The sequence below is a fragment of the Leishmania donovani genome, chromosome 32 (assembly GCF_000227135.1).
Source record: "Leishmania donovani BPK282A1 complete genome, chromosome 32".
NCBI lineage: Eukaryota > Euglenozoa > Kinetoplastea > Trypanosomatida > Trypanosomatidae > Leishmania > Leishmania donovani.
The window spans coordinates 1,452,141-1,476,509 of record NC_018259.1 but is presented as its reverse complement, the minus strand read 5'-3'; the positions used below and the strand labels follow the sequence as shown (position 1 = coordinate 1,476,509).

The window sequence follows — 24,369 nt, the reverse complement described above, 5'->3', positions numbered from 1 at the left end:
AAGGGGGCGACAGAGGGAAAAGGCGAATCTGGCGCGTGTGGTGAGAGATGCACTCTTGCAAGAGTCTGTGTGTGGGCGTTGGTCTACGCGCATCGATGTGACAGCATCGCAGCGTCCATCACGCCACAGATGGGGCAGCACCGCAGAGGAGGCAGAGGAGGCAGAGGGGGAGAAGCAAAGAACAGTGCCGAAGCAGAAAGAGGGAGCAGGCAGCGAGTCCGATGGGGCAATGCAGCCCTGTGTCCACGCACAAGCACGCAACTGTGCACCCCCGCCCCACCGCGGAAGCTAAGTGTGAGCAGGCGGAAAAGGAAAGCATTCGTGAGCTAGCACCGGATACGTTGGCCATGGCACGCTGTCGGGCCCGTGCGTGTGTCGGCATCTGGGCCGCAGCACAGCAAACCGTGTGAGCGTCGCCGGTCCGAGAAGGGTGATGTTGAAGACGAGCGGTCGGTCCGCCACATCGTTCGCCTGCGCAATCGCTTTTTTGATTTCTGCTGCCGTCACGGTCGCTGCTTTGATACGGAGGAGCTGTACATCATAAGACATGTAATCCGAAAAGCAAGACGAGCGATACGGCAGGGCACAGTGAGCCACAGCGCAGCACACGAGATGCGCCTTGAAGTGCCAGAGAGACGCAAATGCCGGAGGAAAGCGACCCTCCTTTCCCCTTCCCACCCACCCCCCCCCCCCAAACACGCGCACACACACTTCTTCCCATCTTGCGCTGGTAGGCGGGCAGTTCGGGGATCAGCGAGGGGTGGAGGTGCAGCCCATGAGGACGGAAAGAAAAGCGGTGGTGTGGATGGGTGCGCGGCGGCGAATCAAGCGCAAGACGACGACCAACCAACTGCCCCGTCCACCCACGGCATCCTTCTCGCCCCTAGGCCCGCCGCCTCACAGGGCCTACTTCCGCTTGCTGTTGGCCTTGCTGATATCCTTCTTCTTTTTGTCACCCTTCCGGCGGATCGGTGCGACCTCCGCGGTGGGCAGCGGCGGCCAGTCGTAGCGGTTGAAACGCTGCGCAGACGGCCTTGGTGCCGCCATCTGCATACTCGTCAACTCGTCCGTTCGAGATGCCAGTCGGCTCACCGCTGCAGCTGTGTGCGCACTGAAGACGCCGGCGCTGACGAGCACATAAGACGCGCCGCCGGCGATTGCCAAATCGACGACGTGAGCCGCAGTCTGCGGATCCCCGGCAGCAGTGCCGACTAAAACAGTTACTGCCCGGCGCGAATCCTCCCCGGTAGCACACATGTACTCGATAACGTCGCTTATGGTGCCACAGTCGCAGGGGTTCATCACAATGTTCGGGAACGCGCCGTCGTGAGCCGGTACGGGTAACGAACTGGCCAGGCCCGATGCTGCCGGCCCTGACTCCCGTTGCCCAGCAACCATGTCACTCAGAACGATGGAGTCCTGCAGAGCCATCTGAAGCCTCTGGCGAGCGACGCAGTCTTCCATGGCATGAGTATCCTCGAGAAACTGCACAATGTCCGGGTCCACCTCTTTCAGCTGCTCCTTGACGTACTCGCTGAGCTGATCACCCGTTACCGGCGGCTCTCCGCCTCCAAAGAGGCTGTATAGCACCCTGCAGTCTCCGGAGGCATTCTTGGCCGCGCCACCGTCCGCCGTGTTGGCTGCAGGCACCTGTGTCGTGGACGCTCTCATTGACAGGCCCACGCACACCTCCGCGCCGACGTTCAGTTGAGCATCAGACAGCGCCTCCGTCACAGCTTTCACAACGTCTGTTAGGTTTGCGGCGCCGTCCCAGTGTAGTCCCCCACGCGTGTCCACGCTGGAGGAGGTGGGGTGGGATTGCGCAAAGCGCTCAGCAGCCTGGCGCACCTTCTGCATGCGCTGCCGCAGCACAGCGCCGCTGACGGGCATCGGCTTCTCAGCCCCGTTCGCGTCGCCCACAGGCGAGGTCAGCGCATCCAAGGCAACATACACGTGAGAGAAGCGCATACCATGCGCCGCTTCCGGCGCGTCTGATCCGGCGGCGCGAACCAAGAATGTCACCAGCAACTGCGGTACAGAGTACGGTCGCACTGACGTGTATGAGCCAGCTCGCGCTGTTGAAGCTGCTGAGACACCGTTTTGCGAGAGTGCCAAGTGCGCGCCGCCAGCGGCGGGTCCACCACTGCGGCGGTCATCGATCAGCGCAGCAACGTAGTGGTGCAGTGGAACGCAGCGCTGTTTAGCGGCCACCAAAGACGCCATGATGCTCAGCACCCATTGAAGTGCAGAGGCGCCATTGGCGAGTGGGGACGTGGAGATCGCAGCCCGTAGAGCCGAATCCCACTCGCACTGCGGCTCTGCGTGGCCGAGCTGAAGTAGTTTCGACACCGCCGCAGCACACGTGGTTTGGATCACGGAGTAGCGGTTGCCCTCGGCGTCGGTGACCCCTTCCGACGCTGCCAGGGACGCGCACGCCTCTCCATCCCTGCCCCTATCGGCGAATGAAAGCGAATCGCCGGTGGTCACGGACACCTCAGGCCCCACGCAGAGCTCCAGGGTGAAGGTGATAGCTGTCTCACCAGCCGCGCTCAGCACCTCGTTGTGATGAAGCGCCTTCACAGACGTCCCCCCAGCCACCTCACGGAAGTAGCGGGAGAAGAAGTCTTTCACATCGGTCGGGTGGGCTGACACACACGCCCGCGCTGCCTCCGTAAGAACGCCAGAGACGTGGAACTCATCGTCGTAGCGCTGCCATGACACAGAGCTCGACATGGTGCCGCGGCAGGTAGCCGACAGGCAAGACGCGCACTGGAAAAGCACCGGCCTCGAGGTACCGCCGCGCAGCAGGAGGAACGCCGGCACAAGGCGACAAGCTCACCCGTCTCTGCAGAAGCACGAGCAGCCCTGTGTGTATGCGTATTACACGCTTCCTCACACAAGATCAGGGCAGCACCGCACTCACTGCGTGTGCGCCTGTTTCTTCTCAAATGACCTTTGCGCATGAGCAGAAATGAGGAGATTCGGAGAAGCGTGCGCAGGAAGACGAGGCGGTGGGCAGAAGAAGATGGCGCTGATAGAAGATGGCGACACAACCGCAGTCCGCTGGCGCCTCAACGATACAACTCAACGAAAGGGGGGAGGGTGGGTATCGAAAGAGAAGCAGAGAGAGAGGGGAAGGACTTGGTGCGAGGGCTGACAAGCATGGCGCCATATTCAGCCCCCCTCCCCTCCTCCCCGCACTCCGCGCCACAGCACATGGGCCCCTAACCGAGGAACGAAGCACACCGCTCACGTGTGTGCATCTTCACGTCAGCGAAGTCCGTCTTCTTACGCCTTGCCCCGCCGTTTCTGTGTGTGTGTGTGTGTGTTTTAGATTTGCTGCTCTCGTCGCTGATGAAAAGGCGTTACACTTACATATCGCGTGGTGATGTCGCTCCCCGTCAGCGAAGGTGGCGCCGTGTGCTAGCACGCTGATAGTGAGGCTTTACGTGTGCTTGTGCGTGTGTGTGTGTGTGGGTCACAGTGCATGCACGCGCACAAGTGTACTGCTCGCTGAGTCTTTGACCTCTTCCTATCTCAATCACGGATGCCGCCCCGCTGTTGCTGCGCGGCCGCCTTCCCAGCACGCGCGTGTAGCTCCAACTCAAATCGTTTGCGGCGCGTGGCGTTCTCCGCAAAAAGCGCGTTGATGTGATCGAGGGAGGCTGTCAAGAACGTTGCCCAGACATCGCTGCGGAAGTTGGCGGGTGAGACGCACCACGCGTCGTGGGCAAAGAGCGGCACATCGACGCAGAGCGGAGAGGTGACGCAGCAAGTGATCTTACGATGTGCCGTGGTCCCACGCGAGCAAGAGACGATGCCGCTGTTCATCTGCCCGCTCTCACTGCCACACTTGAGCAGCTCGGCGGCGGCTTCGAAGTCAGCGCAAAGTACGTGCAGAATCATTGGCTCAAACTTGAGCTGCAGCACCTCCGTCGTTTGCAGCCGCGCATCGGAAGTCTGCGCCTGCCGCCATGCCCAAAACTCTTCCAGAGCAGGCACGATGCGCTCTCTCACAGTGATCGATGTGTCCGTCGGCAGAGGATCGTGTGACTGGTACAAAGTTCCTCGACCAAAAGAGCCGCGTTTCCGCCGCTCGACAGAGGATGCGGCTGTGGGTGACGAAGACCCGGCCGGCTCCGCGGTTTCGTGGGGTGAGCTCGCCGTACCATTGCTCGTTATGCCTTTGTGGAAAAGCACCACCCGTCCCCCGCATGAGCTACTGGTTACGTACTGGGTGAAGGAGCCGTTGATGTAATCGACTAGCTCGGCGATCTGTGGGTCCACGCGTCCCGCGAGGCTTCGGTCATTTGTGTTAGTGCGTAGATCACTTAGAATCTGCGCCCGCATGGAGGCGAAAAACTGGCTCTCCTCCACACCTGAAACGGCCGTTCGCAGCCGCAGCGCGCGGCACCGCATCTGTGCCACCGAGAGACCCACGCTTCGGGGGATGGCGGGAGCAGGTGAAGAGAAGACGCAGACGATATAAGACCAAGAGACGGCGACGACGACGGTGACGGGTGTGCGAAAACGGCCCCGCGCGTCACCGAAGCAAACTCAGCGCCCGCGTGCTTGGATGAGTGCCTGTGCCTGCATGTATGTGTGTGTGTGCGCGCGCGCGGATGTGTACGGTAGATGGGACCAAAGAAAAAGACAGAGAGCGAGAGAGATAAGAGGAATGTGAAGGTCTGCGTGCGCGCTGCCCCCAAGCTGTCCCTTTTACTCGCCGTCTCTCCCACGGGCGTGTGTCGGTGTACGTTGCTCCGCTTCGAGAGAGGGTTGCCGAAAGGCCTGCAGCTGATGGAGTAGAGCCGCGACCCTCTCCCGCTCTGACGCCAGCACAGACACACACACAGAAACACACACACATATATATATATATACAGAAAGCGAGAGACCGACGCTGTGCCCGCGTGATGGGCAGCAGAAGGGTACCTACAGCACACCGTGGCAGATATCAAGGCCGCCGCGTCTGCTGTTAACCGCAGTGTGCCTCTGCAGAAGTTTGTCGCGCTGCCTTCCGCATGGACACCGCACGCACACTCACGTGCAGGTGAGCACATCACTTTCTCTCAGCAAGGGCCCATTCTCGCACTTCTGCGCACAGGCACAGCACTGCGCTCCGCGTACTCCGTCGACAACAGGTTCGATGCGGGCTCAGGCCAGGTCGTCTCAACGAGCGTCTAGTGGTCAGTCGGGGGCCGCACCATGTCGTCGGTGCTGAAAATGTATGACAACAGCCTCTCGCGCTGCAGCTGCTCCTCCCTCTTACTCTGAGCCACCTCCTCTATCGGTCGGAGCAGCGTAACCCCGCATGTCTGCCGCTCCACGAAACGGCCGTTGAGCAGCTGCAGATAATTTGGCTCGTCTTCCACCTCGCGAGCGAGCACGACGTCGCCATTCTTGGGCGTCCATGGACTGTAATTGGTGTAGTGGTTGTTCGGGATGAGCAGCATCTGGCACCGCGGTTTGCCGATAGGGCTCCAGTCAACGACGTACTGCCGCCCTTCGGAGGGGTCGAAGGCCTGGTAGTGGTGCGTGAGGTAGTAGTCGCTCCCGACCCCAAAGGCGCTGAACGCAACGAGTCCGCAGCGGCACCACTTTGCGGTGTGGCTGTGAAGAAAGCTCTCGAACGAAAGCCACGGGCTCATTGTGCCGTGCTGATCATCTACGAAGCGGCGCTAAGCCTGCGTCGGTGCGGCCAACAAGACATGCAAAGTCAGTAAAACAGAAGCGGTGCGGGTGGGGCCTTTTAGGGGTGCATGAATAAGTCGAAAATTGGAGAGCACGCAGGGGTGAACACTTGCGGCTCCATCGTCTCAGTCTGTGACGCACCTCCACGGAGGTGCAGGGGAGAAGGAGGGGTTCGGCTGCTCCTCGAGCTCCTCCCAAACAACAAAAGCGAGTGGAGCAGGCAACACACTGAGTCGCTGCCCACAAGGTGTCCGTGAGAAAACGCCAAAGGCCCGTGAAGAGTACGTGCAACACAAAGAGAAAAAGCAGATGGTGGCGGCACACAACACCGCCCACAGAAAGGTGTGACTCACTCACGCGCGGAGGCGCAAGACGATCACTTGTGAGCCCTTTGGCAAACTTGCATCACCTGAGCACAGGCCCAGCAGGTGAGTGTGCACCGGCGCATCGCGCCTGTGAGGCTGAGGAAAAAGGCGCAACGGCAACAAGAGCAGCTGCTCAAGTGAATGTCGCTGCGCCGACTCGCAACTGTCCTCCTTCTATCCGTGCAACGCTCTTCTAACTTTCGTTTCTCCAGTCATGCACGTCATCAGCGATCGCACGCATTTACGGGAGCGCACGGTGCGTTGGCCATGTCGCAGCTTAGCTCTCGTTCACTTCAGCCAGTCTACGCCTGCACTGCAGATACACACACACACACGCACACGCGTGTGCACAGAAGCAAAATCGACTTCAGACACACAACGTGCTTCCCCTGCTCGATCACTAGCGGCTGCTTGTCTACTGCATCTTCTTGCTGTCGCCAGCGGCCTCCTCGCCGTGAGCGCCGCCGCAGCTCTCGCGCCGCGCTTCTTGCCGCATTCGGCGGCGCAGCTGGGCACGCTTTAACTGCACCATCAGCGACACGACGCGGTAGCCCTGGCGCAACTGTAAGTACACCAACAACACCAGCAGAGGCAACAGGTAGACCACCATCATCATGGTTCCGTCCTCTGTGAAGTAGTTTACACCAGGTTCCTGAAAGAGCCGCTCGGCGTGTCGGCCGGCGTAGGAGTTTGCCGGTATGCCAGACAGCACCAGCACACCCAGTACCGCACATACAACCATGATGCGCTCGTCAGAGACAGCGCCCCATGTGGCGGTGATGGCGGCCACCCACACAACAGCGTGAAAGACACCTAGGTAGCGAAAAAAGGGCTCTGACCAGTTCACTGCCGTGTAGAAGTTGTATATCTCCCGCAGGAATCCCTCCGCAAGGGAGCCAATGCTGAGCGAGGACGCCGCGGCGGCATCGACAAAGGCTCGAGCGCCGGTGGCCTCCATCACCTCATTGTGCGCTGTCCAGAACTCATCCTCGACGCTGCCGAGCCACTCTTGCAGGCTGGCCAGAAACGACATGGATTCTAGTGCTCCAGCTCCCCCCCCCACCTTGTGTACTTCTTAGAGACGAACTACGATCTGGAAATGGGTAAGGACAGGCAGCAGATCACGAACACCTCCCCAAAGACGAATGACGGAGGCGGCAAGTCGGAGAGTAACAGAGAGTAGATGGGGCATCACGGAGCAGTTGCTGGATGTCTTGCTGCGGGAGGAAAGGGGCGACGTCAGCGGTAGCCGCGCCTTGCCCTGCCGCACTCTTTTCTCCCACGCTCACGAGAAAGAGCGACGGGCCGGCTCCCACCCGCTCCCATTTCGCAGGGACAGGGGGCACAGGCTTGTCTGCACGCGTGTAAAGTGGGCGTGCATGTACGCATTTACATCATCTCGCTTTCTTCGTTTGATATGAGGGGCGGTAAAGCAAGCGGAGGAAAGCAGTGAAGACACGCGCCTCGCCTCTGCCGCCACCCCATCCAGACTCCCTCACCGCGCCCTTCCACGGCTCTCGGTTGGGGTGTCCATCTCTCCTTCTCTTTTCAGCAGCTGAGTATGATTACGGAACAGTTTGGTGGTGTCTGTGTGGCCGGGGGTTTGTCGGCCACGCGACGGCAAGTCCCACGCCTCCGATTCGCATGCGCCCTCTCGCTAAAGCACCCGCGCGCTGAGATGTGTTGCGCCGTTTGCCCTGGCTGTGCTATCGCGCCCCTCGTCCCCAGCTACGACGACGGCGTCGTCACGGCGGCCTTCATCACCGCGAGCACTGCACCGTTCCGGTAAATGGTATGCCAAGAATATCGGCGCCAGCTTTGCCACAATCGAGACCACAATTAGCGCCCACAACTGGCTGTAATCGGTGCGGGTGATGTGCAAGCCTTTCGCAATGCTGCTGATCAGCATCCCCGACACAATACTACCGCCCATGCTCGCCGCGCTGAACACCTCAAACGTGGTCGCCTCGAAGAACTTCGGCGCATGCTCGGCAGCCATGACCAGCGTTGGCATGAAGGCAAATCGCGCAACAAGGGAAGTAAAGAAAGTGTCGACAGGCACGTACACGGCAGCCGACATGCCCAGTGTCTCCGTGATAAAGCCGGTGCATAGCAAGAGGTTCGTCGCGTACCCGACCGCCCACGCCACACTGCCGATCGTAAAGATGAAGAAGAGCGACATGCGGGCTCCACCGCGAGCCTCCTGCGTCGCACGTCGGCCCGCCCAGCACGAGAAGACGTAGGCGCCAGCGATGGAGCCGAGCTGGTCGACGCAGCCGTTGATTGAGTAGAACCAGTTGGGAAAATCGAAAACGACGTAGAGGTAGCTGTAGTAGACAGAGCCCGCGTCGGGCATCATTGTGTACACAAACACAAAGGCGAGCACAATGATAAAGCATAAGCCGTCGCTGCGCGGATCGCGGATGTCGAGCCTGCGCCACGCCATCCGACACGCTTTAGCGACATGACGGCAGAAGCTACAGTCGTGCGTGCTGGAACGGAGAAAAAGACGCCGTGGCGTGACGAGAACAATCGGGACGAGTACGAGGAACAGGATGCCAGCGATGCTAAGTAGCGGACGCACGGACAAGAGCGCGATGAGGCATGTGTGGAGCACCGCCCCGGCCAGACTCCCGGTGGAGCGCCAAACCATCGTCTTCGACACGATGGCGCTCATGCGAGCGTTGCTCTCCTCCGCTGTTTCCGCGTCGTGCCAGCCCAACTCCACCACCAACCCATTCAATGGGATGTACAGCCCCATCGTGCAGAATTGGCTCACCATCGACAAGGCCACAAGCCTCCCGAAGCTGCTCGTCGCTCCAGGGAAAAGGCTGTAGACGGTGTAAATCACGGTGTTGCTGACGGCGGCCAAGACGAAGAGTGGCCGCCGCTTCTCGCTAAAGACCACAACAGCGTCCGAGATGTACCCCACGATGGGTTGGCACCACATCGTGCATCCGATGCACATCCAGTATTGAGTCACCTCAACGGGCTGTAGCGCCAGCTCCCTGTTGATGAAAATGCTAATGACGCTAGAGGAGAAGCCCTGGACGAGGGAGCTGAAGAGGAGGAGAAGGGTCACCATGCGCGGGATCGTGGGGCACGCCAACCTCCGCGTCAGGCCCTGGTGATTCGGGTGCAGCAAGCCCGTAGCATCCGTGGCTGTCGGGCTATCCCCTTTGCAGTGATCCGCGTCGACGGACGCTCTGCCGGCGTCTCCCTCGTCGCTGTCGTGAGAAGGTTCGGAACGGCAAGACTGCACGTTATCCTGATCCGCGCCTGACGACACGCGTGATCTGGCCAATCCGAGATCAGCCGGGAGAGCCCCTGAACGGCGCCAGCTCACAGGAACTGATGACGGCGTGGGTATAGACTCACGAGACCCCATCGAGAATGCCGTCCGCGAAGTATAGGGCACTGGCGTCACCATTCGAATGCCACAGAAAGGCACACGAGAGCTACAAGCTGCGCCCGCTTTCGAGTCCGTAGTGATTTCGGAGTGAAATCGCTCCTTGTCTGGCCGTTCTCCGCTGTCTGCCTGCTGCGTGATGAGAGCGCGGGCACAACGGCAACGCGCCGGCACTGATGCGCCTCAATCTCGGGTCCCTCTGTCTGGCAGGTATTGAGGAGAGAGAGAGCAGCTGCCTTAGCGTCGATGCAGCGCGTGACTCCGTGTGTAGACGTCTGACCACGTCCGTCTTGGTTTTTTTTTACTCGCGGAGTGTACGGAAAACGACGCTCAATGAGAAAGCAGCGGAAGCGTGAGGTAAGGGAAGGAAACCATGTAGGATAATCAGAGGGAGAAGCAGCGTAAGTGAGGAGGCGGCGAACGCGCAGAATGCGGCGTCGCAGCAACGGAGTCGACAAGAAAAATGAGCGCGCGGCTGAGCGAGTGTGCCGGAAGGGGGGGGGGACGATCTGCAGAAGCGAATGGTAAGGGCACTGCACGCAAGACACGCGAAAAGCGCCCCGTGTAAGAGGGCGACGTGTAGGAGAGACGGGAGGGGGCGATACTTCGCTTTGTGGTCCCGCCGAGAGGCGACTTGCGCGAGTCCTGCATACAAGCCGAAAAGAGGCAGGCTACATGTAGGCAGAGAAGAGATTCGGCAGTGCGAGCGGGAAAAGAGGGGAGGGGGGAAGGGCGTGTGCGAGTGGTGTACATCACCCGCATGGGGACGGCCGATGGCAACGCCCCGAAACGAAAATTTGGAGATAGACAGAGGGAGAGAAATGAGGAAGCACATGGAACACGCGCAAACGGCCACGGCGTGAGCGTGAAATCGAGACGCGGTGCAGAGCGGCGGACAAAGAAGGTGAGAGGGGAAGCAGAGAGAGGGGGGAGAAGAAATAAGTGGAGATGCTGATGTGCGTCTGTGGTGGATCGTCCGGATGAGTGCAGATGTGCGACTTCCACTGGCCGCCGCTCCCCTGTCGAGCCATAGGAAGGGAGTGCGCCTGCAAGCGGCTCTTCTCATTCCTCGCCGCCTACCTGCGCGCAAGTCTTGCACGTAATCATTGGTGCTCCTCAAGGCCGATGAGTCTCGTGTTTTTTTGAAGTTCTAGTGTAGTCACCTAGGCGCGTTCGCCATGGTCCCAGCCTTGCGATGTCCCCGCATGCCATATTCGCATAGGAGCTCGCTATGTCATGCGCTCTGTTGGTTTGACGCGCCTTTACTCGCTCAGGATGCAGCCATCCATTAAAGGAAAGAAAATGGTCCCTCACGCACAGCGCACGAAGGGACGGGGAAGACATGTGCAACAAGTCAACCTGCCCACCGCCACTCTCGGTCCATTCGCACGCGCGCCGCCCTACTTCTTGCGCCTCAGCCTCATCGCCCTACTCTTCTCCTTGATGCGCAGCTTTGGTGCCCCCGTCTGCGCGGCCTCCTTCTTCGTGCTCGCCTTCCCAATAAGTTGGCCCGCGGGAGACTTCGACTTCACGCCGGAGGCGCAGTCGACACAGAAGCCGACCACACGGCACGCCTTGGCACAGGTGGGGCACCGCCAGAGAACACCCTTGCGCTCCTCAAAGCCGTTGTAGATGTCAATGGGGGACTCGAGCCCGAGCCGGATCTTCATCTTGCCCTTCATGTTGGGCCGTGTCTTCTTCAGGTGCACCGACTTGGGCACGCTCGGCAACACCGGGGGGAGAACGCCGCCGTTGGCCTGCATGGTGGCCTTCTTCTTCTGGCGTTGTCTGCGGGTCTTGGAGACCATTGTTCGCTGAAAGAGCTTCGGCTTGCGTGTAGAGAAAGAGGGTGAGGGGGTTGCTTCTGTGCGCGTGTCTGTCTATGTCGGTCGGTCTGCTTTGATGGAGACGAAAGGAAAAGCAGCACGCGCACGGACATCACAGAGCGGAAGTTGAGGTTTGGGCCGTAGCGGCAAGCGGCGAAGAGCAGCGATGAAGAATGAGAAGAGGAAAGAAAGAAGTAAAAGGCGCAAGATGCCTGGAGTGTGTGTGTGTGTGTGTGGCGAGCACAGTAGCCGACAAAAGCCGCACGACTACACGCTTGCCAGCCCACCTGTCGCTCACTTCGTTGGCAGGCGGATGCACCGCGTGATCGGCGGAGTCCGCGAAGAAGACGGAGAGGCAGGTGGAGGGGGGAGATCACCACATACTTTTCAAGCGGACAAGGAGCAAAAGCGCGCAACCGCTGCCGGCGAAAACGATCCACTCGCGCTGCCGGCAGCATTGCACACCAGGGCGCTGCGATGAGGCGCACCTCTTTCGAGTGCCGGTTCATTTGAGAAGCGCCAAGTGGCGCAGATGTGCAGGAAATCAGCGGAGCATCGCTTCTGCGAGGCACAATACAAGCGACGGCGCCACTGCGGCGCACAGACACAGGCAAGAAAAGCCACGCAGGTAACTAGAAGAAGTAGAAGGTGGGCTCTTCGTTGCGCTCTCGGCCCTTGCGGACGCACTCCTCATACTTGGGCGCCATCTCCTTCGCTTGCCTCCACGCGTACTCCTTCTGCTCCTCTGTCAGCCGCGACTGGTACTTCTTCAGCATCTTGTCCAGCTTCTTGGGGTCTTTTGTCTTCATTGCAACGTTCATCATGGAAGCGGGGCCGATGAGGGCGAGGTGGCCAGCCGTCATGTCGCTGTTCGGGAACCGCACATTCTTGCGCGGGTCACTCCACCAGTGATCCTTCTTCAGGAGCTCCTCGCTATCGAGGAACTTGCCACCCTCGGCGCCGTCGTCGTCCTCGTCCTCGTCCAGCCGCAGCGCGCGGTCTTGCAACTTCTTCACCTCCTTTGTGTCATAGCCAGCCTTATCCATCCGGTTCAGCCAGTAGCTCGTGCTCATGGGGGACGGGACCGCCTCATTCTTGTTTCCATCCATCGACAGCTGCGGCTCTTTCGGCCGCAGCACCTCCTCCGCCAGTGCCTCCTCGTCGACCTCTGCCTCCAGCAACACTACATTGCACGCCAATCTCCCCGTGCTACCAAATGGCGTGAACTTTACTCGCCGCCCTTTTCTGAGCAGCGCCTGCTTTGCGGTGTAGTCGACAACGTTTTCTTCCGGGTCTCGCAGCACGTAGCGCGCCTCGTGATCTGCTTCGCCGATGATGATGCCCTGGCCCTCCATGGATGACCACGAGAGGAGCGTGCCATGCGTCCATTCCACCCCTTCCGGTACTGCCTTTGACGCTGCGGCCGCTGCCTCGACGTTTGCCGCTGGCTCTGCACCGTTGGCGGCGAACACGTTAAACGCCGTCTTCTCCAGCAGCGGCTTTAACTCGCTCATGGCCGTCGCGGCGGTGCTGAGTATATCCACCTGGCACGCGTAGCGGGGGCTCGCCACATCTTGCTTGAACTGAACAACGGCGCCGCGCAGGTGATGCGAGCTCTTGTCCACCAGCTGCTCGAAATCTGCGGCGGAGCGAAGGTAGAAGTGACGGCCATCCCCACCCTCAATGACACCCTGGCCGCCGCTCCAGCGCACAATGACACCGTAGAGCACCTTGTTAGGGTCCACCTGCGCCTCATCGTCCCTCAAGAGCGCAGAGGCGGCTGCGCGCGTAGATGCCTCCTCAGCCGGCCTAGCTGCAGCGGATTGCTGGCTATTGCTTGGCTGTCGCTCACCGCTTCCCGCGTCATGGCCGTCATCGTCCTCCATGAAAAGCGCTCCAAAATGGCGGTGCTGCATGGCAGCAGCCTTCTCCCGCTCCTTGATAGTGCGCGCCTCCTCCAAAGACGGCACGGCTGCGTTGTAGCGCACATCGCCGACCACAATGATGTTCTCCGCGTAGTAGCGGTGCGGTTGCGCTGAATACGACACCTTTGTGAAGGCAACACGCCGGTGCTGCAGGCTCTGCGACGTGGGCAGCGCGCTCTGAAACGCATGCGCGTTTCGAATAATGCAAAGAGTCTCCTCGGCCGCGCCGTCCCCGTTGTCGAGGGTGGCCGGCAACGTGCCGTCTGATGAGGCCTCATCTCCGCGATGCTGTACCCCTTCGCGAATGAGCCCGCTGCGGTGGATGCCGGACCAGGCCAAGATGATGCCCTCCGTCTTCTCCGCGATCACGTCCCGCCGCACCGCACCCTTGGCATCCCGTTCGCGCTGCTCCGCCAGCACACGCTGCGCATCGGCGGTATTTCCGAGCTGCTGCTTCAGACGCAGATAGGCGTTTATCTCCGCGTCGAAGAGGCGGCTGCTGCGCATGTCTTTGAGGTTCTTGGTGGGCTGTATCACTGCCTCCTCCGACAAGGGGCCGCTCCAGCGCGCAATCTGGGTGGCTGGTATGCTGCTGACGTCTATAATGATGTTCTTTGCGAACAGCTCCTCGGCCTCAACTGCCGTGTTGCCCCCATCACTGAAACCGCTCTCTCTCTCTGTATTGTCGCTGCTCGTCTCATCTTGCTTCGATGCCGCGGCATGTGGGCCTGCCCAACTCAGCATTGCAGGGCTCAAGAAGTCGACGGGGGGCCTCTGCCGGTAGCTCTCCGCTGTGATGGGGGTGAGTCGATTGCGGATGATCACTCGATCGGCAGAGGCTTGCCGGTCGACGTCAAACTCCACAGCGGCACCCTCAAGCGTGCGCAGCATCGTCGGCAGCACCGTCTCAAAGGCACGCGTGTTTGCGATTCTGTAGCGGCGGCCACCCTCACTCTCGGCGATGACGCCGTGCCGCTCAAAAGGGTCCCATTCAATGATGCGGCCGACACGCTTCCCTTTCGCAAGGGCGGTGCCGCTGCGTGGCGACGGAGGCGAGCTCAACGAGCTACCAGCGGATGGCAACGGCTTCGCGCCCGTCGGTGAGGCTTTCGAAAAGAGCGCCTTGGGCAACTCACCAACCAGGAAGAGGGCACTGCGGTGCATGCTCTATGTACTGCGACAGACCACTTCACCGTCAACGATAGAGAGAGACGTCAAACGTCGAGACAAGCAAGTCACGGAAAACGCCGAGAGGCACGCACACGCACACGCCAAGGAAGAAAATGGAGCAGGGGCGCGAAGCAGCAGTGATCGGCAGGCAGAGCAGGGCAGCGCGTGCACAGCGGCAGCGTCGCGCGCCAAACCTGCGCGGGCAGATGTATGAGTGATAGGGAGAAGACGAGACGGGTGCCCCTTCCTTCCTTCGCGTGTTGGTCCCTCGTGAATGCGCGCGTGCGGAGCTGGGCGGAGAAAGAGAGCGAGCAAAGAGCGATGCAAAGGGAGACACACACACACACGCCTGCAGAGGTACAGCGTAGGGCACGGGCTACGGCTTGAGCTCGGCTTGACGTCGACCCTTTTCCTGGCAGTCCTCACGTGGAGTAGGAGCGAGGGACGTGAGGCAACAGCACTGCAGCACCGCGTGGCGCTGTAATACTTTTCTCTCCCTCGCTTTCTCTCTGTCTTTTTCAAGCAGAAGGGCCCCACCACACACCACACACACACACACACACATGTGCGAGTGCGCGAGTCCACTTTTCCTTGTCCCCTTCGCATGTTATGAAGATGCATGCGCGGTGGTCAGTCCATGCCTCCCACTCCACCTCGCATTGCCGAACCCATCTTTCGCTGACCTCTCCGGTGGGTGGATCGCACACCCGGAGAAGTCAGAGCAGAAGGAGAGGTAGAAAAGGGTACAAGCTGGCGTACACCGTGGGGAGACGGGCACTGCGTTTTTCGGAGCCGAAAAGTTCACAGACGGCAGCAGACACATACGCTCACTCACACAACATGCGCAAGCACGTAAAAGAGTCCCACACACACGCGCGCGCATGACGACAAACGAAGGAGAAATCACTGAGTTCCCAATAAGTGACAGCAAAGGACGAAGAAGAGGCCCTTAAACTGTGCTGGCACACGGATGCACAGACACACGTTCAACACCGCCCCTCCCCCTTCCCCCTTTCCGGCACGCCGCTGGGGTACATGAGCCACATGCTGCTGCTTGCTTTTTCTTTCTCGTGCTAGTAGCCAAACATACCTATCGACGCCGGCCTCCCATCAGCGCGCGGTCGCACCACGATACACTCATCAATGCGCTGCTATGTCCACTCGAATAGGATTTTAGCAGCAGAGGTATGCGCGTCTTTGGCCGCACACAGCGCAGAACTTGGCCACGTCATCCATGTGACGATAGCCACATTCCGCGCAAAACGGCAAGGGACACGGTTGCCTTGTGGTCGTTAAGCTGGGCGCAGTCCTATACGGTGCGGACTGAGCCAGAGACGCCGTCGTGGCGGTGACGGGCTCAATAGATGCGGTAGCATTAGCCTGAGGCCATGCCTTTTGGGCCGGTGCAGACGAGATTTTTTCCGTCTCCGCTGAAGCCGGCTGCGGAGAGGCAGACATGGTGTTCAGCCAATGTTGTTCTCGCCAAACACCTCCGTTTGTGGCAGGACTCCTGCTGTTGGAGCTCGCTGCAGCAGCCGAGTCTTTGCGTACGGCCGCCGAGGGAAGGTGGGGCTGGGTTCCCGAGAGCGCGGTGGCTTCCAGCGGCTTCCGCGGGTGCGCAAAGGCCTCAGCACCTATGAGCGATGGACTGCTTTGCGGCCTCTCTCCACGCAAACAGTGACCTCGATCAGCTTCCGGGGTGCTAGCGAGGAGCAGCGACGTCACGCTAGTGTTCGGCCTGTGCATTTTCGAAGAGGCGGCTCCGACGACCTCACTGGACCGTTGAGTGCCTAGGTGGCTCGGGTTCTGCGTGCATGCGCGCACACCGTTTGCCGGCGCCGCTGGTGCAGTGAGCGAAGGACTCACCAGCGCGACACGTTTGTGTGACATGCGCGGCTGCGTCACCGCCGACGAGCGCCGCCGGCCCTTCGAGACGTGCTGCGACGTGTCCTGCGGCGACGATGACCGGGCCTCAGCAGAGCCCGTTACGGCACGGACCGACGATGCCGCCTCTACAGCGTGTGCACCGGAAGCATTGATCCTGCTCACCTCTGCCTGCTTCAGGACCGCGAACCGAGCACGGGCCTCCTCGGCAGTCCTGCTCTCCCGTGCGAGACGGTCACGCATCACTTCCTGGCGTCGCAGCTCCGTGAGGATAGTGGTGCGGTGGAGCAGTCCGACGGCACTCGTAGCCGGGGCAGCACCACCTTTCAGCTGTGAGGGGTCGAACGCAGTCCCTTCGCGAGGGAGGCGGGCCACAAAGGAGCACTTGCGCTGCCTCGGCACGGAGGCGGCGACACGGGGGGCAGACGGACCCTTCTCACCGTTCCGGGTCACGTCCTCAGCGGAGAGCCTGGACAGGGCGTTGGTCTGCCCCGCGCCGCGCGAAGTCCGCATCGCACTCGCTGCCCTATCGTGAAGAGCTGTTCGTTTTCGGGAGACAGGGACGTTGGGTGCCTCAAGTGCATCGCAGAGGGACGGCGATTCCGCCACGGTTGCCGTCATACTCGGCGCTGGCGCCTTTCTCGACTCCATCGTGGTTAGGCGGCCGGCCTCGACTTCAGCCGGCAGAAGCTGTGGCCGTGGGTCCGGCGACCCCAACTTGTCTTCGAAGGAGACGCGCGCCGAGACGCACGGCGCACTGACGCGGGGCTTCTCTTCAGCAGGCTTAACAGCAGGTGTGACGGCAGCTGGCACTTCCGCCGAAGGTTTTGATGGAGTGTCGACCGCCCCCGCCGCAGTCGGGGCTGCAGGCAGACCTGGAGAGGCGGTTGCCACGGGTGAGACGGCGGCCTTGACGGGAGTGGGAGGGAAGCGCGCGTTTCCGCCCGAAGACGAAGACGGTGCTATGCCCACCGCGGTGGTCTTCGTTTGGCGTGTCATGTAGGTCTGTGCGAGCGGCTGCGATGCGGCGCTGAACGAAGGCGACGCACGCCTTGTAGGGTAAGCAGCTGCCGGGCCTCCTACAAGAGCGGCCGCTGTGTTCATTGGCGATGGAGAAGACGCGTTGGAGGCCGGCGCGGCTGCGCTTGAATTGGCCGCAACCATTCTGGAACGTGGCCCACGCGACGGCGACGGTGCAGCTGCCCTGGCAGGGTCGGTGTGTGCTTTCTGCATGGGCGATGGGAAATGACGGCTTGGTGGGTTCGCATGTATCGACGGTTTGGTTGCCAGCGAGGAGGGGCATGCGGCCTCGTTCAGCTTCTCGGCCGGTGCATCGATGATGAGCGAACAAACCGGCGAAGGAGCTGGCGGGCACACCGACACCGCTCCTCTGCTCGTCGCCTCGGTCGCCGCCGTCGGAACAGCCGCGCTGGCATTCTTCAGAGCCTTCGCCACAGAGGGTCGCCGCTCCTCGACCGTCGGCCGCTTTAGCCAGTTCGGGAGCCCAGAGGTGCGTCCCGGCTCTGTAACCGTGGAGTGGCTCCGCGTATCCGCATCCGCGGACGAGTAGGTGGCCGGCGGTGGCGAGGAGGTGAGTCGTTCCTCAGCGGCGCCGCTTGTAATACCATGGTTGCGACCGTTCGGCTCTCCCGCCGATGCCGGTGCCGCTGCTGAGGTATCGGCCTCTGCAGTATCGGTGACAGACTCTGCCACGACGGGAGCGCCGGACAAAGACTTTTCAAAGAGAGCGCAGCTCACAGCCCTGCTCCCGCTGGCGCTGACGCTTGCCGCCATGCCACGTCGGCGCCGTCGCACGGAGCTTATGGCGGACGACTCTGAGCGAGAGCCGGCAAACGTGTCGTCGAGAAGGGAGCCAGTCTCGGAGCGGTCGCCGCGGAGCGACCCGTGAAGGAGTTCTTGATTCTCCCTCCGCATTTGCTCGAGGTCCATGAACGCCTGCGTCCAGTCCTTCCCCTCCGCAGCGCCGGCGCCGCTGACTTCACCGCCGCGACGGCGACGAATGGAGCGGACAGAGCTGGACACACTACGGGTCTCGTCCCACAGGGATGCCGCGTCCGCCAACCCGCAACTGCGCAACGGCGACGAACTGCTTTTCCTGCCCACATCACCGATACTGGATGGGATGGAGGCGGCCACCTGTAGAGGAGAGCGATAGTCCCCTGGGGGGCTCGTATCGCTACTCATTGCAGCGGCGGGGGTGCAAATGTGGTTCGGGCTCTCGCTGCTCGCCGTCCTCATCTCTCGCGGTGAGGGGGGGGGGGTCGGGGAGAGGCGACAAGAGACGCAACGAGGAAAAAAAAAACGCTTGTGTAAGCGGGCGAGTCGAGACGGCAATTCAGCCGACACAATGAAGAGGTCGCACCACACAACGTGGTCGCCTTCCGTATCAGCACAGGCGCAGACACCCAATCAAAGAGCGGCGGGGGTGGGGGAGCGTTTAACGAAACGCAGAAGCGGCTGCGGTTGCGGTGCCCGTTTCTCTGTGTCTGTCAGTGGGCGTCCCTGCTTCGGCAAATGCAGAAATGGAGAGACCGAATACAGTGCTGGGAGGGAAGGAGGAAGAGGAGGAGCTGGCCAAAACGACGGTCCTCTGCCGACTAAAATAATGATGATAAAGGCCCGAACGGCACCCGCGCACGCACGGTGGTGTTCCTCTTTCGATGAATACACGATCTTGCAACCCTCTGCACCCTCTCGTCCGCCTTGTTGCGGGTGTGTGTGTGTGTGTGTGTGCACGCGCTATGCACGGCTCTCCTCTATGCTACCGGGGATCGTGAGTGACCGCTCGAGGGGTCGGGGAGGGGCGGGACAGTAACGGCTCAGGGAGCCCACTTCGAAATTGGACCACAAGTGTGAAAAAGAGGGAGCAGAACACAACGTGAAACGGAGAAACAAGACGAAAAAGAAAGGGAGAAGAGACGGGGGAAGAGGAGGGGGGCACACGAATGACGTGTTCACGCTCGTCTTCCTTATCCTCTGTTGCGTTGTGCGGATACGTTCGAGCCACGAGAAGAGGGTGGGAGCAGAGATAAAGGAAGGAGAGCTCAGCCTTCTTGCCCTCTGTTGGCGTAGAGGGTCTAAAGGACACGTAGCGCCTCTGTGGATCACTGGCGTGCCTGAGTCACTGAAATGATGGCGTCGCACGTGCACACTCGCTCAGGCGGCCGCAATAAGAACGAGGAAATCAGAAAAGAGAACTATGTATGCGAAAGAAACGGGCGCCCTTCATAGGGAGAGAGGGCGAGCGGGGAGGAGGGAGGGTGACGAGCTGCCGAATGCGATCAAAGTGAAACCGAAGGCGGAGTGAAAGCGACGAAAACACATGTTTTTTTTTTTATTGTCGTTTTCGTTTTCGTTGCGGTCCCGTTGCCTCGCGCGGTTCTGCCCACCCCTCTGCCGCGCACAGGCGGAGGCGACGGGGATTGCGGTGTCAGCCAAGCAACGTATCGGCTTGTGCGCGTACGCGCACACTTGGATTGAAACGTATGGAGCAACCGAGGAAGACGTGAAAGTGCATAGAACGGCGCGCGCACGAGCCTATGCGGAGTCGCCTTCAGTGGCGCCCAGCGACGTTGAGCTGGCAGATGAAGAGCTGGAAAATGACTAAGTTTGCGTAGGGGGCCGGAAAAGAAAGAAGCAAAGGAAGAGGTGATGCGTGTTTGAATACGATCCCCCGTTATGTCAGCACGAGAAGGGCAGCGGGCACAGAGTGCATGTCAGTTATGCGAGTGTATCTACTGCTCACTCCGTAGGCGGTTGCAGACGGGCCCACAACAACGGCAAGCCCACAGATAGGGGAGTCGCGCACTCGAAGAGAGGGAGGCAGGTGGAGAACGCAAGAAGAAGGAAATGGCGCCGCGGAGAGGAGAATTTCGCATATATGCCGACGCACACATGTAGAGACAAGCTCACGTGGCACATCAAATGTGGTAGCGTCAGCATCGTGGAGAAAGAGAAACCAACGCCAGGAATGATGCCATGGCACAGACCCGCACTGCTTGATGCAGATGCACCAACTCACACCCTATGCGAAGAGGCCATCGCATGCGCCCCCCCCCTCCTGCGCGTTCCACAAAACGCATTTTCTTTTTCACCCTTCAGCGCGCCCACCTTCCACCCACGGACAAGTCCACAACTAGCACACGCATACACAACCACCGCTCATCTACCTCTGTCGCACTGCGGCTACATCCTGGCCGTCTAGGACGAACCGTCCTGCCGTCGTGTTGGGGGCATGCGTCTTGCGGGCTCTGCTCGTCCTTCCTCGTCCCTTCTTCCGATGCCGGCTGCGGGATCGGTCGCCAGACGGAAACTCGGGTGGGCGGCATACCTTGACTCAAGGCGGCAGCGTCCACGGTCCTGCTCGAGAGCGGAAGTGGCAGCGCCTATCGTGTGGGTAGACGGGGGATGCCGACCTGGCGTCGGAGAGCAGTGGGACCATATCTGTAGCCCGTGCAGTTGGTGTCGGTGTCTTTGGCACGGCCAAAGTTGCGAGCTTGGCCACCTTATCCATGTGCTACCATCCGCAATGGCCACCGGCAAACGATATTGTGGGGGCGCACGCGACGGGCCAGCAGCGCCAGAACTTGCTCCCAGATACATCGCAGCATGCCATCCTTCACCGCTGCAGGGACAGTGCTGAGCGCCATGCGGAGGGGGAGCGCGTGCGTAACAACGGCAGCATTTGATTTTCCTGTGTCGCAGCCGATCGAGCTGTCCTCGCAGCGCGTCAAGTACCGGCATCAGTGCTTCACACTCAGCGTCGTGGCTGCAAGCAAGGCAGCCACAGGATCTTCTCGCTGCGCGCACGAGTGCATGATGGTTGTTCGGCATCGCGCCCGCTCTTGATCTGGTGCCTGTCTATACCGCGCCATCTGCCCGCAGCTCGCCGGCGAGCGGTATGCTGGGCCTGCACACGACGGCTGCGCATGAGAAAGGTGCACGCGTGCGGAGCTTCGACGGGTGTCAATGCCTGCACACCGGCATGACAGCTGCGAAAGTGTTGTGTCGACACCGCCATCCGGCCTGCACACCTCCCTCGCCAAATGCGCACGGCAGCCCCCTGGCGTGGCCTCAGAGGGATGTACAGGCGTGCGCGGCGCAGCGGCACTATGGAGCGGAAGGACAGTGGATCAGCTTCTCTGAGCAAGCCTCTGTTGTCTGCGCTTTTCGGGGTAGGCGCTACGGCTGCGGCTGCTTTGGCGTGAAGGTGCTCAAGGGCCCTCCCACAGCCTTTGATTAGCAAGATCCACCAAGAATGTCGAGCGCGCAAGATACCACAGCAGCGTCGCAGCATCCATCACGTTTCCGTAAAGCTCGCACCTATGGCTGTGCGGGTTCACATCAGTGTACCTGGGTGTCGTGAAGCGTGTATTTTTGTGGATCAGGGGAGGGGGAGAGGGCGCAACTCGCCCAGAGCGACACATTCGCTTACACCTTCGCATGGAAGATGCTGATGAAACGCGACTGTATGCATTATGACGTGCAGGCGAGGCGCACCTTGGCGAGTAAGGAGATGCCGGAGTGGCCCTCCTACTCACCAGGCTAGGGGGTGCAGCCGGGCAGAACAGAGATGACGAAGGCCAGCAAGGCACGCTCCCGACGACACAAGTCCGGCAAGCTCACGCTGCGGGCTCCGAGAGCGGCGCCACTGGATCCCAGACCGGCTGATTCGGTGTGGTGGGGCGGAAGTACGCATCGATGGCCTCCGCCGCAACCTCGGCAACAGTTGACGGTTGCCATTTCGGCTTCTTGTCTTTATCGATGAGCAGGGCTCGCACACCTTCGCGAAAGTCGTGTTCCGCCATGATGCGCTGGGAAACGCAGTACTCCATCTGGAACGCCTCCACGGGTGTGCTCAGCTTCGCGCCGCGCTTCAGCAGCTCCAGTGCGAGCGTCATTGCCGTCGGGGAGAAGGAGGGCATGAGATCCGCCGCTGCCTTGGTCAGCGGATCCGTCTGCGCATTCGCTCTGCACGCGTCCAAGATGGACGATACGGTCAGATCTGCCGTGATGTCAAAATGATCGGCGAGAGAAGAAATGGAATAGGCGATGGTGCATGGTGGCAGCTGCGCTATCGGTGTCGTATACTTGTCCAGCACCGCCTCCACATCACCTGCGTCCGACATCGAGACGAGAGCCTGCTCCAGCTCGCCCATCTTGGCAGATGGCACAAAGTGTGTTGCAAGCCCAAGGTGCACAAGGTCGGCCCCGCGGAGCCGGTGGCCGGTGAGCCCCATATAGAGCCCCAGCCCAGGCACCGACAGCCGCGGCAGGAACCACGAAGCCCCTACGTCGGGGAACATACCTATGGCCACCTCAGGCATTGCAAAGCACGCCTTCTCCGACGCCACCCGATAAGCGCTTCCAATCGATAAGCCAGCGCCGCCGCCGAGCACGTAGCCGTCCCACAAGCACACCTGCCCAGCAGGAATGATGCTCGCCTTGTAGTCTACTTGGTACTCCCAGTAGAAGAATTCACGACCGCATCCGGGCGGGTTGTTCGTCGCGAGGCCGATCACATCGCCGCCGGCGCAGAATGCCTTTGTGCCCGCCCCGGTGAGGATGTACAGGGATGACGGAGGAGCTGGCTCTGTCACGTACAGACGGTGCAGCTCCCGTATCATTCCATAATCCAGCGCGTTCAGTGAATTGGGTCGGTTGAGGGTAATGTGGCGCGCATGCGGGTAGTCTTTGCACAGCACGCTCGCGCTGCAACGCGCGCCCGTGCGATACATTATGTGCTCGTGCACACCAGTGCCTTTGAGGCCCTCGCGTTTGTCTTAGATACGACCGCAACTCGAGAAAGGAAGGGTACCGGAAAAGGCGATCAGCGAGGGACGGCTTTGGGCAGGAGAAGCACCTCGGATAATATATATATACATATATAGCCCCTGACGCTCCAGTAGGTGCGCGATGCTGTATACGAGGGCGCGTGCGTGCCCAGCAAGCTCGCTCACCCGAGTGCAAGTGTGCCGCGCCGTAGGACCCTTGCCTTTAAAGAAACCTTGGTGAGTGCGTCTCAGCGAGGCGAGCGGAGGAAGATGCCAAAGTACAGAGCGCTGATAGAGCAGCGTTGCCGCCCGCAAGCGGGTGCGCGACGCAGAGGGGGGGGGCGGATAGAAGAGAAACACAAGGGCAAATCGACGATGAGGTCAGCAGCTCAAGCCGCAAGCCGTAGGGCTAGGAAACCGGGGCAGAGCACAAACGCCAACACTCAAGCACCTTCGCCCCGTCAGAGGACGCCCACCGAGAGCTGAAAAAGGCCGTGCGCCACAGCGCACGGCCGTGAGCACCCGATGGATGAGCAGCGGCATCCACCACTAGTGATGGGCCACCAGCGGTGTTCATGCCCACCTCGCTGGTAGAGACACGCATGTCGGCAAAACCCTTACAGTGTTGCGCCGAGTGCGGCGACGCCGCCTCTCTCCCTTTGCATTAGCCGAGCAGCTGCTCCCGAGTTTCTGTGCGGAGGATGGCCAGCGGGCGGTTCACTCCACACCCTCATCCCACACTCGCACTAAGCGAAACAGCAAAAACGGCAATAAACAGCTGACGCGGAGGAGAACTGCGTGAAGCATCGCCACCGTAGAAGACACCTACGCAGCCCAGGGCCATAAATCCATCACCGAAAATAGCAGGAGGTGCAACACCGCCGTCACCCCACAGGGCTCGCCTGCGCACGGTAACAGCACAAAAAACACCGAAACACGCGCGTCAATCCTTTCAACTTCCGAATATTCGCAAGCCCTCCGCGAGAACAAACTGCTGCTTCACGAGCAGCACACATCGACTTCGTCCACGGACCCCACCGTCCACTGCGGGCGCTTCTCCTTCGTGACAAACAGCGCCTCCACGCCCTTCGCCAGCTCATCCACACAAATGGAAGTCTGAATCGCCGTGTAGTCGCCACGGAAGCTCTCCATCACGGTGTTGCACCCAGGTGTGTGCTGCCGCTTCATGTTCTCCAGCGCAAGCGTCATGCCCAGCGGCGAGTTGCGCTCCATCACCTTCAGCGTGCTCGCAGCGAACGCGCTGCCGTCCGCGCGCAGCACATCCATGATGTCGCGCAGGTG

At 60.7% G+C, this 24,369-nt stretch overlaps 9 protein-coding genes across 9 annotated transcripts; all 9 read right to left on the bottom strand.

The window, feature by feature from the left end:
* Nucleotides 1-906: 906 nt before the first annotated feature.
* Nucleotides 907-2,733, bottom strand: LDBPK_323910 (hypothetical protein, conserved; the record flags this gene model as incomplete). Its single annotated transcript, XM_003863754.1, has 1 exon — nucleotides 907-2,733. One exon carries the CDS (start codon nucleotides 2,731-2,733, stop codon nucleotides 907-909), a length of 1,827 nt encoding a protein of 608 aa, XP_003863802.1.
* Nucleotides 2,734-3,537: 804 nt separating this feature from the next.
* LDBPK_323900 (hypothetical protein, conserved) lies at nucleotides 3,538-4,350 on the bottom strand (the record flags this gene model as incomplete). Its single annotated transcript, XM_003863753.1, has 1 exon — nucleotides 3,538-4,350. One exon carries the CDS (start codon nucleotides 4,348-4,350, stop codon nucleotides 3,538-3,540), a length of 813 nt encoding a protein of 270 aa, XP_003863801.1.
* An 833-nt stretch (nucleotides 4,351-5,183) lies between these two features.
* On the bottom strand, nucleotides 5,184-5,651 carry LDBPK_323890 (hypothetical protein, conserved; the record flags this gene model as incomplete). The annotated part of the gene is made up of 1 exon (XM_003863752.1): nucleotides 5,184-5,651. One exon carries the CDS (start codon nucleotides 5,649-5,651, stop codon nucleotides 5,184-5,186), a length of 468 nt encoding a protein of 155 aa, XP_003863800.1.
* Nucleotides 5,652-6,474: 823 nt separating this feature from the next.
* LDBPK_323880 (hypothetical protein, conserved) lies at nucleotides 6,475-7,092 on the bottom strand (the record flags this gene model as incomplete). The annotated part of the gene is made up of 1 exon (XM_003863751.1): nucleotides 6,475-7,092. One exon carries the CDS (start codon nucleotides 7,090-7,092, stop codon nucleotides 6,475-6,477), a length of 618 nt encoding a protein of 205 aa, XP_003863799.1.
* A 624-nt stretch (nucleotides 7,093-7,716) lies between these two features.
* LDBPK_323870 (hypothetical protein, unknown function) lies at nucleotides 7,717-9,144 on the bottom strand (the record flags this gene model as incomplete). The annotated part of the gene is made up of 1 exon (XM_003863750.1): nucleotides 7,717-9,144. The coding sequence occupies one exon, from the start codon at nucleotides 9,142-9,144 to the stop codon at nucleotides 7,717-7,719; it is 1,428 nt and encodes a 475-aa protein (XP_003863798.1).
* Nucleotides 9,145-10,868: 1,724 nt separating this feature from the next.
* On the bottom strand, nucleotides 10,869-11,276 carry LDBPK_323860 (hypothetical protein, conserved; the record flags this gene model as incomplete). The annotated part of the gene is made up of 1 exon (XM_003863749.1): nucleotides 10,869-11,276. The coding sequence occupies one exon, from the start codon at nucleotides 11,274-11,276 to the stop codon at nucleotides 10,869-10,871; it is 408 nt and encodes a 135-aa protein (XP_003863797.1).
* Nucleotides 11,277-11,926: 650 nt separating this feature from the next.
* LDBPK_323850 (hypothetical protein, conserved) lies at nucleotides 11,927-14,110 on the bottom strand (the record flags this gene model as incomplete). Its single annotated transcript, XM_003863748.1, has 1 exon — nucleotides 11,927-14,110. One exon carries the CDS (start codon nucleotides 14,108-14,110, stop codon nucleotides 11,927-11,929), a length of 2,184 nt encoding a protein of 727 aa, XP_003863796.1.
* Nucleotides 14,111-15,562: 1,452 nt separating this feature from the next.
* Nucleotides 15,563-18,478, bottom strand: LDBPK_323840 (hypothetical protein, conserved; the record flags this gene model as incomplete). Its single annotated transcript, XM_003863747.1, has 1 exon — nucleotides 15,563-18,478. One exon carries the CDS (start codon nucleotides 18,476-18,478, stop codon nucleotides 15,563-15,565), a length of 2,916 nt encoding a protein of 971 aa, XP_003863795.1.
* A 3,437-nt stretch (nucleotides 18,479-21,915) lies between these two features.
* On the bottom strand, nucleotides 21,916-23,031 carry LDBPK_323830 (enoyl-CoA hydratase/isomerase family protein, putative; the record flags this gene model as incomplete). The annotated part of the gene is made up of 1 exon (XM_003863746.1): nucleotides 21,916-23,031. One exon carries the CDS (start codon nucleotides 23,029-23,031, stop codon nucleotides 21,916-21,918), a length of 1,116 nt encoding a protein of 371 aa, XP_003863794.1.
* Between the last annotated feature and the right edge of the window lie 1,338 nt (nucleotides 23,032-24,369).